The following is an 18,521-nucleotide window of genomic DNA, read 5'->3' as shown; positions in this document are numbered from 1 at the left end:
GGGAATCTCAGCAGAGAGCATTCCGAGCAGGCTGAGAAGATGACAGGAAACACAGCGTGTGGCGTGCTCCCAGAACATGCAGGTCAGAGTGTGGGGGCCGGCTCAGGCCACAGAGGCAGCCAAGCTGCTGTCTGAGCAAAGGATGACACTGAGCTGCTGTGCTGGGTTGCTTATTAGAACCGTTCATTAATAACCGGAAATGGTTATGCAAGATGTGGTAATGCGGGCATATGAGACTCTTCAACATACAGTATCTTTAGCAAGTCTATAATAATAAAAATTAAAATAATAATATGAAATATTGCAAATAAAAAGCTTTGTACTTTGATTGCAGGGATAAGATGGTTATAAAGTCTAACAACATTAGAGAAAATGCAGCTTAAATAAGTAATGACATATTAGGACCAAAAGCCAAGCATTTCGCTCTACGTCCTGTCAAGGGTTCGGTGGCCAACCCCACATTGGCTGCATCCCTAATCACACATTTCAATACTTTACAATCTACACTAATGAAGGCACATATAATGGCTGTGCTTTATTTTATTTTTTTTACATACTATTTTGTGCAGTACCATGCGATTTGGGATGCAGCCAGTGACTACAGCCCTCATTAAACAACCCCCTGACCATTCATCCTTTCAATGTTAGGGCAACTGTTAGCCTGACAGGTGGCTGTCTGAACTGCTCTACTGAGGCTAATAAAGGTTCACATCCCTCCATTCTGTATGCCACACATGGCGAGCAAGACTGCTGACAATGTATGATGTCATATCCAGGAATTTGTGCATAATAGTAGTTGATGGGGACACTAATTAATTCACATTTCTTTTATCGTTTTACAACCTAACTTTTAACTCTATTAAAAATGGCTAAATCATTCAATGGAAAACCTGCTACTGATATTTTGGCCCATGTCTTACATAAAATAAGTGCCAACTCAAAAACAAGTTTAGACTGTGACAAAATCTCATTTTGTTGTACACTAAAGATGTCTATCCTAACCAACAGTGTTGGAGTGTAAGAGGCCTGCAGTGCCAGAGTCTGGCTCAATGGAGAGTCTGGATGTCAGGGTGGGAGGTCAGGCTTTGTTCCGCTGTGATGCAGGTTTCACCCTTAAGGGCTTTCGCATGTCCACATGTCTGCTGGATGGCTCATGGAGTACTCCGACTCCTCTGTGTGGTAAGCAAATGGTGAAGGGGAAGATGCAAAGACTGCATCTAATATGCTTGTAATTAAAGCAGTAGTTACTGATCTAGACTGTGTTGGAAACGTAGAGTAGACTGACTATGAAAAGACGAAATGGTGTTTGTCACTGTAAATGTTTGCTTTCCTTTATGTGACCACGGTAGAATAATGGACTTAGTGTAGGCAGCATGCATGTATTTGACATGCTCTGTAATTATATACTGAAAACTTTCCAAGCAAGAATTTCCATGGAGATGGCACACGCTTCTTTGATAATTACACCATGCCTTCTTGTCTCTTCAGTGCCAGAAAAGAACTGTGGCATACCTCCTAAGCCGGCATATGGAGACCATTTCCTGGTCTATGGTCCCAACGATGTGCTTATTGCCCTGCAGTACTTGTGCTATAGGCCATATAGACTGATTGGAACTCATCAAAGAACTTGTCTGGCCAACAGTACATGGAGCGGAACAGCGCCCATCTGTGTCAAAGGTACACTTTAATCATGGTATTATGATGGGCGCAAACTGATCCAGCTAGATTTATTTCAGGAGTGCAGTGGGTACCTTTGGATTTTATAAGCATTATATTTACAGCATGGAACAGTTAGTTAAATGTGAGCTTACTTTGCCTAGTAAAACTTTGTACTCAACTTTATTGCTTCTCATCAATATATCATCTTACGCATGGCATTGGCCAAGGTCCAGATCTGCATTCAAAACTATTACAAATACTTTTGTTTACAGAGGAGGACATCATACCTGTACCAGATAAAGACAAAGACAAGAAAAGTGAAGACACTGAAAAAGACAAACAAACACACTTCATTGATAAGGCTGGGCAAGAGAAAGACAAAATTCCAGACAAACCTATTATTCTAGAGAAACCAACGAGTGAGAAAGACAAAACTGGACAGGTGGAAGAGACTGGTAAAGACAAAGGACAACATGTTGACAAAGACAAAGGGAAGGACCCAGGCAAAGACGTTGGAAAGGACATAACTGCTGTTGGAAGCAAAGACAAAACTAGCAGCAAAGATCCTGATGACAGCATGAATACAGTCAGGAAGAAAGACTCAGACAATGGGAAACCAGGTCAGAAATACCTGGGCAAAGATGGAGATCTGGAAGGTGAAGAAAATGCAGTAAAAGACCCAACTAAACATTTGGACATGAACACTGTGGACAATATGTTAACTGAAGACATGAAGAGACCATTCAGTGAAGGAAACATTAAAGAGACCATACCAAACATACCAAAAGCTGCGGAAAAGGAGAAAAAGGAAACAACGACTGATGTACCACAGTTCACAATAGTCAGCCTGAATCAAGATGAGAAAGACAATGTGCTTTATACAATAGTCACCTTAGGCCCTGACAATAACACTGAGCCTGTAGACAGTAATGACATAGAGGGAGGCCCTGAGAAGTTCCCTCCAAAAGAAAGCCCGAAAATCCAGCCGACAACCACTATAACAGCTGTAACAGATAACAGTACAGACAAAGCCACGGTGTCAACTCTGAGTCCAGAGACTGAGGAACATATTGTCACAGTCAAGCCTGAAGCGACACAGCAAGGTGTGGAGCATAAGGAGGAAAATACCACAGAGCCTGTCTCAGAAACCCAAACTAAAGAGGAACCCTCTGTTGATTCGACAGCTGAGGCAGAAAGCCGACAGACAGAGCAGGAGACAGGAGCAGAGAACCTCAGCATCATTGGTAATCACCACTTTAAAGCTATGGTTTGCCACACAAAAAACAACTGCCATAGTTTTACCTTTACCCCAACTGTTAGTTTATCATGTTTGTTGTTTGGCTAGGAGTCATGAGGTAAATGTATAACAAGTAATGACAGCTGTTATCTACCGATTTAGCTGCATGCCTCACACCCGTGCCTAAAACCTCACTGAGCCTGTTCACACCCGACATTAAGATTTTAGTTTTTAGTGATCGGATCACATTCAGATTTCACTTGTCTGAATGAAAAGCCAGGTGTAAACACCCTCAAGACATTGTGATCAGATTATGATCAGATTACTCAAACCACATTTGGAGGTGATCAGAGACGGATCTTATCCACATCCAACACAAGCGTAAAGGAAATGTGTTTCTGTGATCAGATTTCGACAGGCAAGCAGAAATACATGCTTATTTATCTGGTGGATGAGAGCAGTATTACAGAGTTTGTTATGCAAGAAAAAGTCAAATCAGACTCACACTGGGGCCACATTTTGAAAAACAGTAGAATCACCTAACCTGAAGCTTGACTTTTGTCCGTACTTTGTCCATTTATATAGATTACAGTTTGTCAAACAGTGCCAGGAGCCACATACTGCTGCAGTGATTACCTAATGCAATGCAATGAAATTATGCAGTAACGTTTCCAGCATGCATGTACCCTTGAAGGTCCACTCCTGACTAAGAAACTTTCTTTCTCTCTTTCTTTTAGAAGCTGAAGGAAGAAAGTGTCCTCCACCCCCACGACTGTTCCAAGGCTCCTATGAGTATGTGCCTGGTCTAGATCCAGAGACTGTGGAGTTTTCCTGCAACCACTCGTACGCTTTGAGTGGCGGCGCCCGCAGGACATGCCAGCCTAATGGCACCTGGAGTGGCACACAGCCATTCTGTGTGAGGGGTATGAGCTTGCTCAATTACCTCCTGCCTAAAAAAAACTAGCCCATTTAGATTTTGAGAAGATAACAGGAAAACGATCCACTGTCTGTCTGATAGCTATGCAAATGTAGAGCGTTTTGTTGTACGTGCATGTGTCATTCGAGTCCAGTTAGGTAGGATTATATAACACATGCTTTTGTTTGTCTCTGCAGCATGTCGAGAGCCCAAGGTCTCAGTGCTTGTGAAGCAGAAGACTCTGCCCCCACAAGTCCCATTCAGGTACAAGCAGCCCATATAATTGGAGAGTTTTACTGTGGTATTAAATACTATTAAAATGTAATAACCCTTCAGTGCGTACATTACTTCAACTGAAGTTGAAGTAAGTTAGTTACGTACAAACTAAGGGATTCGATTTACCGTCAGCAATAGACAAAAGACAAGCCTCTGCTTCTGACATTTATCCATTTGTTCCAATGTCAACAAATAAGAGAACTGTGTCAGAAATGTCAGGGTGTATTTTTTCTTTTTGCAAAAACAGGCTGGTGCACATGACAGTAACTTTTCAAATCAAATTCAGCAAGTGTCGCAAATATGGTGTCTAATTAAAGTTTTGAGTGACAACAGTCAACAGTACTTGTGTCACATGGCTGGGACTGTCATTACTCTTTTGTTTGTTTGGACTGGCCATGCGCTCTTTTGTTTATTTGGTCTGGTCATGTCACTGCCAGCCCCCCTGCAGGCTCTGCCCCTCACCTGGCAGTGATTGTGAGACTCACATGCGCTTGTAAAAGTGCATTTAGCTCTAGTATAAAGACACATGCTTTTGTGTGTGTGTTTTGTGATGTATTTTTGGTCGAATGTTTTCAGCCAAGTTGTTTCGAGTATGTTTCTGACTACTGGCTGTCTGGGTTTTATTTATGATAATGACTATGGCTTTCGGGTTTCTTGTGATGAAGCTCCCACACACTTGCAACCTGTCTTCTTCTTACCACAAACACTGACAGCTGAGGATTGAATATTATTATTAAATTCCATTATGCTTTTAATACTGCAGATGATAATTGTGATTACACAGTTTATTTACCAGTGAACTTCAGTGAACAAAAGTTTTTTGTTTTACACTAACCTAAGAACAAAGCCATAGGGGCAATGGAAAAATCTGCCACATAAAAGTAATAATAATACTATTTGAAAATCCTTTCAGTCCAGCGTTCTCCAGTCCACCCCAAGTGTTTCCCACTTTTTCTTTTAAAATACATCCTTGATCATCAGATGATGATCAAAGTTTTATAAGCAACAGAACGTGAGTTACACAGCAGTGCAGTGCTGTGGCTCTCCAGAACTCATGTTGGATGGCTCAGCTTTACCATTTACATATTTACCTTTTTTTTTCAGAAAAACTCCAGTGCATAAGTTCTATTCCACCTCTGAGACAAAGTCAAGCCCAGTCCCCACAAAAGGGCCTCCAACTCTAGCTCCACTCCCCCAGGGTTTCCATCAGCTCTATACACACATCGAATACGAGTGTACATCGCCCTACTACCACAACACTGGAAGCGCCCGCAGAACGTGCCTCAAAACTGGCAAGTGGAGTGGCCGTCATGTCTCTTGCTCACCAGGTGAGGGCACCAGATAGTATAAATGAACCTTTACTGGTACTCAGTTACAAATGTGTTCACTTACAAATGTACTCTGAAGTTAAACATGTATGTGACTGAGCATGTCATATCAAAGAAGAATAGAAAAATATAGAAAATAGAAAAATAAATGGGTGGGAATTCTGTAGCCCTGTGAGAACGTAATGTGAAATCAAAGCTTGATACACACCCATCTATCAAATTCCATTCGGTGCAGCCCACGCTTTTGGGAAAGCACAAGAAAAAACAAACAAACAGAGGCACTCCAACTTAGATGCAGGCATGGAGCAAGTTGGCTCATTTGCTGGTGTGCTTTTACATGATCAGTTCTTGTCCTTGTCCTCACCATATGTCCTTTTCTTTTGCTCTATCTCTCTTTCTGTCTGTGTATGCCAGTGTGTGGCAAGCTGCCAAAATTTGACCCACAGCATCCGGTAGACTCTCACTGGCCATGGCTCGCTGCCATCTACCGCCTGTCGGGGCAGAATGGAGGAGGAAAGCTGGGGAAGGCTGCTACCCTGGCTGAAGGGAAAGGGAAAGGCTCAGCACTGCTGGATGATGATGGAAGCATGGCTGCAGACAACTGGCAGCTGGTGTGTAGTGGAGCTCTGGTCAACCAGCGCAGTGTGGTGGTGGCTGCCCATTGTGTGACCGAGCTGGGGAAACTCTACCCGCTAGACACTGCCAAAGTCCGAGTAGTGCTGGGAAAGCAGTACCGCAGTGACTTGCGAGAGACTAAGGGCCTTCAGCGCCTCAGGGTGAGGAGGACATCAGGGACCTTGGGGTCCACTAGCAGTCAGTGAGCATCTGTGTTAGAAATGGCTGAGGCATTTGAGTTTAAGAAGTCATAGCATGGAAAAACAAATAGTTGAATAGTTGAAGCTTATGAGCTTGTTTAATCCTGTTAAATAATAGAAATGTTGAAATATTATAATATTCTAATATCATGATCAAATATTTATTCAGTTCTTTGCTCTGACCTTTTCTTTTCTAATTCTATGTCTCCTCTGGTTGACCAGATATCTTCCATCACTGTGCACCCTAACTATGACCCTCTGGTACTGGACTCTGACCTGGCGATACTGAAGCTGCTGGACAAAGCTCGTATTGGTGAGCATGTGCTACCTATTTGCCTTCCAGATGCGCAAGGTGCTGCAGACAACTCTCTTCTCATGCGGGGCATGGTGACAGGCTGGTCCCTGATCCCAGACCCCAGGGCTAAGGACAGTGAGCGAGCTCGTGTGGGCACAGTGATGCTGGGTGATGTGGTTCACTGTGAGCAGCAGTACGCCCAATACGGCGTTCCAATCAGCGTGTCGGAGAACATGCTCTGTGGGCGCCAGGATCCCGGTGCCAGTCCTTCCAACATTTGCCCAGCTGAAACAGGAGGGGTCCTTATCCTTCCGCCCGCTTCTTCTCCTGACCCCGCCACCTCACTTTTACCAAACCCCACCCAAGAGTGGAAGCTTCTGGGACTGGTCAGTTTCGGGTATGACTCACTGGACTGCAATCCAGAACTTTATACTGTCTACACACACATCGCTAACTTCCTCGACTTTTTGGACGGGAACATGAAATAGTAAGACATCAGGGCAGTTCAGTTCCTCTTCCACTCCCATACCTCACTTATGCTCTTCCTTTCTGCCCTCATAATACTTCAGTATGTAGCTTACATAAAGGCTAAACTAACACTGGACTATGCAGCGCGCTGCCACAAGAAAACAGCAGTAGTTAGAAAGAGCATGAACTCTAATCCAGGTAGAATTTATTCTGTGCTGAGCTAGGACCAGCTTCTCCCAGCTATATATTTGGCTTAAATATGTAATAAAGAGACCACAAAACTGATCTTAGAATAGCATGAAAGGGAAAACTTCTACCAACACTGACCCCTCCCTTTAACAATGTGTGGGTCCTCAGGTAATCGGTGCTGTAGAATTGACCAGAAAACCGAATGTCCTGTGATATTTGACATCAATGACATTTGGTCTTCTGAATGTTTCTAATGTACATATATTGTAATGTATTATTCTACAACTGTAAACATGACTGAATGGATGTATATATTGTATAAATTACTGTGAGCCTATGATCTTTAAATAAAGTGGTGGTTGTGTTCTAGAGAACGCTTTAAATGATTTGGTGTTGGAACCACAGCACTGTGCAGAGTTCAATTCAATTACCAATTCTTACACAGACTGGAATACACTACATGGACAAAAGTATTGGGGCACCTGCATTGTTTCTTCTTAAATCAAGTATATTCAACAAAAAAAGAGTTTATCCTGCTTTTGGAGTCATTGTATCTGCTGTCCAGGAAAGGAATTCTTCTAGATTTTGCAGCATTGCTGTAAAAAAATTGATTGGTGAGGTCTGGATGTTGGGTGAATGGAGCACAATGCTGGGAGGCTTTTTTACCCCACTAGCCCACACCTGGCATTATACATGAGTTCATGTTTATCTGGCCCAGAGAGTACTATTCTATTGGCACTACTTTTCTACATGGACTAGACAAGCATTGTGTGTGTGCATTTGCACATCTGTGCAAAGTACCTAAATGCATTTATTAAAAAGGATGTCCACAAACATTTGGACATATAGTGTATTAAAAAAGACTTGACCTCGGAACTGTGATTTTTTAAATTGCCAGTAGATGGCAGTGAGGGCTTACATTTGTATCAGACATGTGGAGCAGTTCAGTGGGACTCTAGCATAGGCCGATACAGAAGGAGTGTGGAGTGAATGTGAAAGTGAATGTGAGTGTAATGACTTACTGAGTGATTTCTACAAGGAACGCTCTTCTATACAATTTAAACTGAAACTGAAAAAGTAAAAAAGAGTAGGCAGCTGGAACAATCTAAGCTGAATAACTAAAATTAGAAAATGTATCTGATATTATATTTGGACCCAAGGTCTTAATTTTATTGAATGAGGGATTTACTGTTCAGGGCTTTTTAAAACATCTTAGCAAGTGAAATCATCTTGAAAGCATGTTGAAATTGTTATTAGACCAGACTATTTTTATCTGTTTTTATTGGTTTTGAGTCATTTTACAATGATCTCATATTGATTATATCGACATATGCTGCACTTCTTGTTTCAGGAAATGAAAACAAATATATATATATATATTGACTACGTTTAGGTGCAGTGATGACCTGATGGTTAGAAATATGCCTAATGATTCTTAGGTCAAATTGATAAATTATAAAATATCTTTTTGTGTGTGTGTGTGTTGCTATTACCCGCAGAGTCGCAATTACAGGCAAACAATGGCACACTCTCAGTCACCAAGCACATCTTTCACTCTGTATTTAAATAGACATGACCTGTCAGAGAACATCTCTCCAATTTTAAACTACTGATCTATAAATGTATACATAAATGAGAACCTAACCTCAGGTGGTGAAGGATTAACTTCACCTGCAGTGAACCCTTGCCGGAAAGACGCACACAGAGATAAAAGCTCCCATCACGGGATGATGCTTTGCGTGTATTTGTGCGCTAAGGATAGGGCCCCTTGTCACTTCACTTCTCTGGGGCACACACCCCTTCCCCATTCATGGAACACACACACACACATGGTGACGTATGATTCTCAGCATCTAGCATTTGTCCGAGCATGTCCACGCTCTATTTAATATGCAGGCAAAGTCCTCATGGGCATTTGGTTAAAGAGATTTTCCCATCCGTCGACAATAAAAGACTTCAGCTTGTGCGAAAGATGTGCTCTTGAAGGTAATTTCACTTGGGAGCCCCTGCCACCCACCCCCCACCCCCAGCAAGAACCACATTTATGAAAGGGCTCTTGTTGTGCTACCTCTTTATTTTGCTAGAAATTCTACAGAATTGTTCAGCTTCCCAGAGGAAGTGAGAGAGAGAGAGAGAGCTGCAGTTGGAACACCGCTTCTTCTCATGCTCCTTTAGCTCATAGGGCATGGTCGGTGATTGGGTAGAACCTAACTTCTCAAACACTTGATTGGTTGAGAGCTAGCAGTTGACCTTGTCATTTGCTAAGAGCAAGTGCACTGGGAATGGGAAGCATAAGGACTACAGGATTCTCACAGGAGAAACAAGAGCCACCTGGGTGCAACACAAACAGACACTATCCTAGCTTGCAAGCCCTGCAATGTCACAAACAGCACATATGCACATGACAGCAGATAAAGGAAAGGCCACTAAGTTGCTTTAGAGAATGTATTTGCATACTAACTCCCAAATTCTCCACAATCAAACCGGTCAGTCTCAACCAAAAAGGAACCAAATGGATGGAAAGCTTTACAGTGTCACTATGAGAGGGGGAAGGGTCTATACGCACCAGTCTGCTGTTTCCAGGGAAACCTCATTAGCATTTTTTTTTTACCTTCCAGGCTGTCTTGTGCTCACTTCCTTTCATTATGCAATCACATGGCAATGGATGGCTTAGGGCACTCAAAGAAAGGCCTCTTTTTAATCGTAGCAAGTGTCCATACATGGAGGTTGATGTTTTATATATGTTTTTTTTTTAATATTAAGATTTCTGGTGATTTGATAATATGTTATTAATGTTATATTCTGAAAATAAAATGATTTCTACTGGACTGTGTACTACGGTTAGACTTATGCACTCTTAATAATAAAGGGTTCACAAAGGGTTCTTTGAGCAATGCCACAGAAGATCCACTTATGGTTCCATTAAAAAAAACATGTTTGTAAAAGAGATGTCTGAGTGTGAAGAATCTTTGAATTAGGCTGGGCAGTATATTGTAAATATAGCTATATTCAAACTATGTTTTGCATATATCGATATTTAAAGATATCATATTCAAAGATCATCATTTTTAACATTGCATCTGCTTTTAATTTTTAAAATGTGACACTCAACAGAGTACAGTCTTGTGCAAATGATGTCTTAGAAACTTTGCAATTAAAGGTAGCAGTGTGACGCCAATATCTCAAACAACATAATCCAGAGCTGTTTGCTGTCTTATGTTTATTATTATAAAATGCATTACTTAGATAGACAGATAGATATTAAATATACAGCATGCTGTGTTTTTGGTGTTACATATAAATGCTGATACTTTCACATGACACTTTGTTAAGGTTTTCGTCATAACATATAATGATTATTATATCGTATATTGTGTTATACATTAAGTGAAGGTTCTTTGGGCCTTTAAAGGGTTCCTCACACTCACACATCTCTATTATAAACATATTTTATAGAACCAAAAGTGGTTCTTCTATGGATTCAGTACTTTATTTTTAAGAGTGCATGTGTGTGCATTTTTTGAGTGTGAGTGTAAATTTGCCACCTTACATACAGCTTGCTGATGAGGACTTAATGGGCGAGCAGAAGGACATGATTTATAGAGCCCCTTATATTTCCCTGCAACAGTCCACGACAGCATGTTATGGATTGCGAGGTTAGCAACCGCTGCTGAATCTCATTTCCAAGAAAAAATGCCACGCTCCGGGACCCATGACTGACATGCTGAACCCCAGAGGTTTAAGCATGAATCAGAGCACATGCTACCAAATGTTCCTTCACACCTGTTTGTGTACACTGCATTAGTAATTTTACACTGAAGGTGAAATTAATAAAAGTGTCATAATGTGTAATTACAAACTGCTGTACTCTATACTCATTATCTGTACACCTTCCCGGCTCTAATGAGGGACCAGTACCATTTCGGCAAGCAGTTATTTTCCCCTCTACTATAATCTAAAGCTTGAGGTGATGGCTCAATCTCAGTGCCTGTTGCCCTTCCCCCGTAGCTGCAGTGTTACTCCCAGGAGAGGTCATGGGCACTGTTACTTTATTAGGCCTTAACACGTTTGGAGTGAAGCTGCTGCTTTCTTGATTACCCCTCAAAGGGCAGCAACAGAGGAATGACCCCCATCTCATTACACCACAGCCAAGACGTCATTTATTACCACCAAAATCTCCTGCTTTCTCTCACACTCTAGGGAATTGTATGCTAGGGGTGATAAGAAAGGAAAACATTGGTCAATAAGTCAAAGGGAGAGCATGCTGAGCCTCATCAGGTCACCATGCAGGTGCGATTGGCCTTCATTTTCACTTCACACCAATAAGATTTACTAACTGGTCAGGGTAATCTCTAATTCTTTTTTTTTTTTAATTAATTCAATTAAATCTAAGTTTTATATCTGTAGTTGCTTGTAAAACACATTTTAGGAATAGGGGAAGGAAGAAAACGTCAATCTAAGGTACCTGTGAGTAATATTCAGTCCATATCATAGTTGCTAACTTCTATCTACATTATTTGCAATATAACATACACAAAATTAATGTGTAGCGCAATGTAACAGCATAGCAAGGTGCTTCAGTGGGACACCTCAGCGCAATGTGTTGCAGTATGCCTCAGAAGGAATGAATATCAACAACCATTCATTAGCCGATCTATGCAGACATTGCAGGATCTGTAAACACTTCAAACCTATACTTGACATTTTCACCAGCAAGGATAACTGTGATCTAAGCTGGAATCTAAATTAGCAGTTATCCCAGGCTCAGAGGGCTAACAGACCGAATGACAGCACAGTCAAGCACAGTACACATGCTTGCATTTAGGTGAGTGTGATACAGAGGCAAAGAGCTGATTTCATAGAGCTTCCCTGACTGAGATAACATCATTCTGTCCTAGCCATGGCTAAATGCTTAGACATGTGGGTATGGTGTGATGTGCTAAGAAGCTGAACAGTCTTGTGCAATATTTTGAGTACCCCTGGTCAAAATACATGTGTTTATGTTTTTCTGTTTGTCAAAAAATAACTTTATACTTATTCTGAAGTATAATTCTTAAGCATAATTGCTGTTTATTTGCTTAATTTTAAATGTTCCTAAAATATAAACAAATATGCTGTTTGCATATTTCTAATGGCACGTTAAATAACCCCCCCCCCCAGAACATTTGTTTCCTGTACAGGATCATTGTAGGCTAACTTTCATTTTAAAATGAACAATATGTGTCATTTGGGCACCTATGTATAAGAATGTATGTATTTTATTTGTCTTAGATCTATAGACTTAGATGACTCTCTAGATTAAAACACCAACGCTGTGCAAATTGAAGAACTGTTCTGCAGCTCCTACCACTTTCCGTATAGTAACACTGGAGGATTCTATTTCCCTGTTACACTGGTTTGGGATAGTGAAATGGAGCCAAATCAGTGAATCCAAGAGAGGCTTTTTTTACATCACCTGAGCCGTCTTAGAAATCTGTATATATCTCATTGGGGCCCTTGCTCACCGTGTAGGATTATTGCAGAACTAATCAAACATAATAAATAAAATGAAACATATTGGCACATGTGTCAATATATTTCCAAATATAAATAAACATTAGGGACACACATATGAGAATTCTAGGCTACTAATATATATATAATGTTACTGCCATATACATATGCATGTTTAGCAAATTGGTACTAGAACTACCTGAATTAGCACAGAAGAGAACTGTAAAGTGCAAAATGTGCTGTACATAAAGTGCAGCAAAATACCCGAAATGTTCTGCTCTACAAACTAAATATCTAAATATCTATGCATGAGTTCAACAATAAATGTTTTCTGATTTTTATCCTTTAGATACCCAAAAGATTCCGATATCACTGTGCATCACTATAAAATAAACTACAATATATTTTTAAAACAATGGCTTTCTTATATGGGATCCTAGGCTTAGTCGAGTTACTGACTCAAACATCTTAAGCAAGGACCTGTAACGAAGATTGGGATTATAAGTCTAGAAGGGGCTTACAGTTGTAGTCAGAATGACAAAATCTGATTCCACGCCTTTAGACACTAGTTCAGATAGTATAATATGTAAAAAAAAAAGAGAGATCTGACTGCCTAAACTGACTCTGTATTCATGGTTTTCTATCCAGGCATCCCACGCTTCCCATCACCACTGCTGTGATCTGCCAGCAAGCCAGTGAAGATGGCTGACTTGTTTTTGGTGAGAGAATCTCTAATTGAATCCAGTCCTGTGATGTTAGAGCGAGAGCAGTCATGCAGGCTGACTGCTTCTGCTTTTAATGGCAAATGGCCATTCTCTGCTTTCCTTTTATTCTTTTCTCTGTTATTTCCTAGCATGGGGGGGAAATCGAATAACAAATCGAATCCCTGCAGTTAGCTGTACAGGTTTGTTATAAATAAAGCAGGAGGTGTTTCATCACTGTGTATCACTGCACAGTCTAAAAATGGAGCTGTCCAGATATGTTGCTGACCAGCACCTTCTGTTTACACAAAAATACGGATTGTCGTGACACTGGGTTAAAACTAACCTGCAAGACTTCTGTAAAAACAAAAACCATACAATCCCTCTACGGTTTATTATATGTATTCTTGTGTGCCACAACTTCATTTACACAGCAAAATCTACAGTGTTTAATAAACACCTACAGCACATACAGTACTATGCAGAGGTTCAGGCACCTGTGGAAAATAGGGTGATAAAGCTCCTTATCTGGAAAGTAAGTGTTTGTCTGCTCAGAAAAACATTAACATCAGAATAAACACAAATAACATTAATACAAAAAGTACTGGCTTTACAGCACTGTTCATTAAACCATTCCCAAGGATCTCCTCATGGGAGTCTAGTATTATTTGTAGTAATCAATTCAAATCAATGCTTAATGATGTTAAAATTAGGTGAGCTGGTGATGGAATTGAACCACCCCACACACTGGCTGGGGGCATCCAGGAGAACTCGGGAACCAAGCTTTGTTTTTGTTTCTTTAATTAGCTCTTAAGATCTCAACTACTGTCTTCAATATGAGACATTATTGGGATTTTTTTTTGCTGTACTTGAATTTACTTGTATGTTTTTATGTGATCTGGAGTTTTTACAAGCAGTAACTCTCATATGGCTGAGATAAATGATATTAGGTGCCTAAAACCTCTTTGCATTGCACATCTTGCTTTCGAATGACAAGGGTGTAAAATACAGACAGTGAATTTACACCAGTCACCCCTCATAAACCATATGCATCGTGAATCATGCAGAAATTGATGATTTGCATAGTTGTACCTCACAGGTCCATTAAAACGGTGCAGTGTAATGAAGACCAACCTTCAGTGAACTGCCCCTGCTTGACCTACCCAGAGAGAGAGAGAGAGAGAGAGAGAGAGAGAGAGAGAGAGAGAGAGAGAGATTAAGGGTGAGGGGAGAGAGGGGAGGAGGAGGAGAGGAGAGGAGAGGGGGGTTAAAAGTGCTTTGGAGCGCGCGCTGAGGGCTGGTCTTCACTGAGAGAGAGGAGTAGAGGAGGGAGTGACTCCTCGGTGTAGCAGCGCTCTGTGCAGCGGGACTGCTGAGTGAGTGAGTGAGCGGAGCTCCGCGGATTTTTACCTCAGAGAGAAAAAAAGGGCCCGTCTGCCCTCAGCGCCTTCAGGTTGCAGTCCTGCAGTCCTCAACACTAGTGGATGCGAGAGTCCAGACCACTATCGACCACCAAACAACGCCAAACTTGAGTCCTCCTCCTTGTTTCCCTCACAGGTTTATAGAGCCGAGGTGAGTCTCTCCTTCTGATTATAGACACAGACACACAAGCAGAGCACAGAATACCAGCGAGAATCAGCGGGCTAGCCCCCCACAGCGGGAGCAACTTTACAGGAGAGGGGTGAACCTTCTCAGCTGGCCGACTTTCAATGGATAGTGGATGTAGCTAAAATATTTAGTACAAGTGGATTTGGCGGATTTACGCTGGAGCTTTGATCGTGACATTTTGACACAATATAAAGAACAACTGCCAGATTTGATTTGAATTAGCTATGTCAAAAAGTGACAGCAACCAAAGTGGTATTTATGGGAGCAGACTGAACTGCACTCAGCCCCCCGCAAACTGGGACACTAGCTAGCTAAGTGAATCACAGCAGTGAAGCGAAAAGCACCATTCGCTTTATTTACAAGGGCGAGTTAACTAGCTGGTCACTCAGTCAGTCAGTCAGTCAGTTATTAGTGAAGTTACAGCTTCTAGCTAGCTCTTTATAACGGGTCCAGTTACAGCTAAGCCTTTCTGCCATGATGCCTCACCTCACTGCTGGGTTCTGTCGCCCATGCCTGAGGCACATTCTTCTACCTGTGTGATTCAGAAGTCGTGAGGTTGATCTTGGCTTGGCTCCCAGCACTCCGCCTTGTGTGTGTGTGTGTGAGAGAGAGAGAGAGAGAGAGAGGCTGTAAATCACCGTGAGGATGAAGCTGTGGGCAAGTGAACGGTGACCGTTATAGCCACTTAGCTACCGCGCGCGAGAGCGAGAGCGAGATCCCCTAGCTAGCTATATCCCCTCAGCGCGAGACTCCGCACCGACAGAAACTCGCTTGAACACAATAATAAACACAACAACAAGAACAAAAAACTGTCCATTTCCTCTCCGAGACCGTCTCTGAAACTCCAGCAGTGTTTTGGTAAATCACTACAGTCTCAAAAGCCACCCCAAAATCTCAAGAAGCGACTTTAGCTTAGGCTACATTTCACCTGACGGACAGGGCTGGATCCCAAACCGCTCCCTACTTGACACAGAGTGCACTCATTTGCCCGTTCCTTTATTAGCGGTGTTGTAGTGTGCTAAGTGTGCTGGGGTGTAGGGAGTCGTTTGAGACGGAGCCAAACTCCTCAGAGCCACCTGTGTGGCTGTCCAGCTGAGGTCCTCCTAAAAGAGGTGGACTTCAGACACTGGGGTTAAAACAAGTACAGGCATGAATAGACATATGAATAGACATATTATTATTATTATTATTATTATTATTATAGTCTATATATTTATGTGTATAAAAAGGTTGAAAATCGTCATGCTGCAGACTTGAACAAATCACACTAGCCTAATAACTATCACAGGTTCTTGGTCAGTGTTTTTGTGTCCTCAGAGATGGGCTGACTTGAAGGTGATCATAGGAAATATGTGCATTCTTTTGTATTGTATGCGTGTAGCCTGTGTATATATGGACGGTGTATATGGACACACAGATAAAAATACATTTTTGGGTAATAACTCAATCACTAATCAATCACATCTCTATGATTGTTCTTATATAAAACGCAGATTACTACAAACAATTGTGTCTCCAGTGAGCCAGGTCTGTTTTGTCCTGGTAATCCCTGCAGGAGGTGCATGTTCAGGGTACATTCTGCCCTCTGGCTCATTTCTGATGGAATGCCTGCTGTATGTGATTGTGGAGGAAATCTGAAAGAGGGGGAGTATTCATGCAGATAATCGATTCTGCCCTGTGCCCAGAGGCCCCGCTCCCAGACTTGCATGACATCCCTCAACAACAGAATTACTGTGGTTATTTACAGGTTTGTGTAAATGATCAAATCCACATTAGTGTGCACGCTGTTCATTGTGTGGACAAGTGCCTGTAAGCATGCGTGCGGCGAATAGGACTGCACAGTATTTGCAGTGTCCTTACAACAGAAGGCTGCACGACATCAATCACAGTTTTATTGTTTTTTTTATTATTGCGTTCTGTGAGCATCTTGAGCCAGAAGAGTTCCTAGAGGGAAATTAAGGCGTTAAAAGGATCCAACAACTGTCCCACCTTTTTGGTCCAAAATCAAGGGTTCATAAATATTTTGAATATACGAGCCACAGTTCAGCTGCATGTGTTTTGTCCACAGCGCTAAATGTGAGTTTCTTTCTGCTCTATGTTATTCTATTGATTATCCAGATGTTTAAAGTAAAATAGTAACACAATAAATACATTTTTTCAAGTAAGAATAAGTGCACATCTTCTATTGAGCAAATGAAACACAGGCGTACAGGTCGTTCTGTCTTGTGTTTCCATATCGTAGCTGTAGCACAAAAATGGCAATGGAAGTCAATGTAAGTGACTTTGTAATTGTAATTGTAATGTAATTGACATTTCCCTTGGTCCATTCCTCATGAAATTGTGACACAATAAAAGCAGGCATTATGTCAAACGAAAAAAATGGAGATACAAGGTTTTTGCATGACAACGACAATATCTGCTGTCCGATTTCCTCCAGCGTTTAAACCTTGTAGCTGCTCCAAACACGGTATAATAATAATATATGTAATAATAATAATATATATAAAAATATATGTAAATTTTGTTACATACTTATATATATATATATAGTATTTATTATATATATATATATATATATATATATATATATATATATATATATATATAGTATTTATTATATATATATAATATCTATGTATTATACACATAATAAAAATAATAATATATGTATAATAATAACACAGGATTAATAGACCAATTGAAGTGCCCTAAATTATTTTATATGGTATTATTATTTCTGACCTTCTGTAAACTCAGCATTTTCACCTTCATCATTTTCATTGGAGAGTGATGATATATGGTGTTCTTTTGGTTCTCTAACAGAGGTGGAGCATTCTAAAAAACATCTTTTCTAACATAAGTGGAGGTCTGTTACTTTAATTAGGGTACATGCCAGTCACACTGGAATTGGGGTTGGGCTTGGGGCACATTTTGTGTGAATGTGGATTGCCATTTCATCCCTGTTTTTGTCCATCAGGGAGTATTCAGCGTGGACAAAGGGAGAGACGTGCAGTACATGAGACAACAAAGAACTGGTTAAGATAAGAGGATGAGGCTTGTTCATTAGGGGGTGTTAACACATTCTGAGTCACTGATTGATAACGTGTGAAGATAAAATGTCCCCCTTGTGTTGAGGGGTGGGGAGTGTGTGTGTGTGGGGGGGGTATATGTAGATTTGTGGTGATTTATTGTTGTCTAATTGCGGTAGAAGTAGAGTCCCTACACAATTAATAGAGCTTTACTCAAATGAAGTCCGGGATTACACAAAGGATAACAAGGTGTTGTAATAAATTCTCTTATCTAAGCTGAAAACAACACAATGATGGCATCCTTCGATCCTGTGAATGGCAGTGGACCTATCTGGTACACTGTCATAAAACCAGCTGTATCGGATTAACATTTCATATCGAGCTGTTTGCTGGCTTATTGCTGCTGCCTGAGATCAGATGTCATTGCAGGCTTGGCTTTTCACTGAGCGACAAAAAAACGGCATGAAGTGGAGGCAAAAGGCCCTGCTGGTGTGCTGGCAGAAGTGT

The 18,521-nt window shown here is 41.1% G+C and overlaps 2 protein-coding genes across 3 annotated transcripts in view; both read left to right on the top strand.

Annotated features, from left to right (window-relative positions):
* pamr1b (peptidase domain containing associated with muscle regeneration 1b) overlaps positions 1-7,557 on the top strand; it is a 30,797-nt gene extending 23,240 nt beyond the window's left edge. The window contains exons 7-14 of one of the 2 annotated variants that reach the window (XM_072669976.1): positions 1,009-1,179; positions 1,489-1,677; positions 1,932-2,903; positions 3,637-3,819; positions 4,010-4,076; positions 5,193-5,416; positions 5,831-6,192; positions 6,454-7,557. In XM_072669976.1, the coding sequence (XP_072526077.1) occupies positions 1,009-1,179; positions 1,489-1,677; positions 1,932-2,903; positions 3,637-3,819; positions 4,010-4,076; positions 5,193-5,416; positions 5,831-6,192; positions 6,454-7,014 (2,729 nt within the window). In that variant the 3' untranslated portion in view covers positions 7,015-7,557. Of the gene's footprint in view, positions 1-1,008; positions 1,180-1,488; positions 1,678-1,931; positions 2,904-3,633; positions 3,820-4,009; positions 4,077-5,192; positions 5,417-5,830; positions 6,193-6,453 lie in introns of both variants that reach the window. The other variant, XM_072669967.1, reaches the window with a different exon arrangement.
* A 7,209-nt stretch (positions 7,558-14,766) lies between these two features.
* Positions 14,767-18,521, top strand: part of slc1a2b (solute carrier family 1 member 2b) — a 37,529-nt gene continuing 33,774 nt past the window's right edge. The window contains exon 1 of the mRNA XM_072669923.1: positions 14,767-14,949. The gene's annotated coding sequence lies outside the window, so the exon portion shown is untranslated. The remainder of the gene's footprint in view (positions 14,950-18,521) is intronic.

Source organism: Salminus brasiliensis, chromosome 2 (genome assembly GCF_030463535.1).
Source record: "Salminus brasiliensis chromosome 2, fSalBra1.hap2, whole genome shotgun sequence".
Lineage (NCBI taxonomy): Eukaryota > Metazoa > Chordata > Actinopteri > Characiformes > Bryconidae > Salminus > Salminus brasiliensis.
The sequence above is the reverse complement of the archived record's forward strand: the minus strand, read 5'-3'. Positions and strand labels throughout refer to the sequence as shown.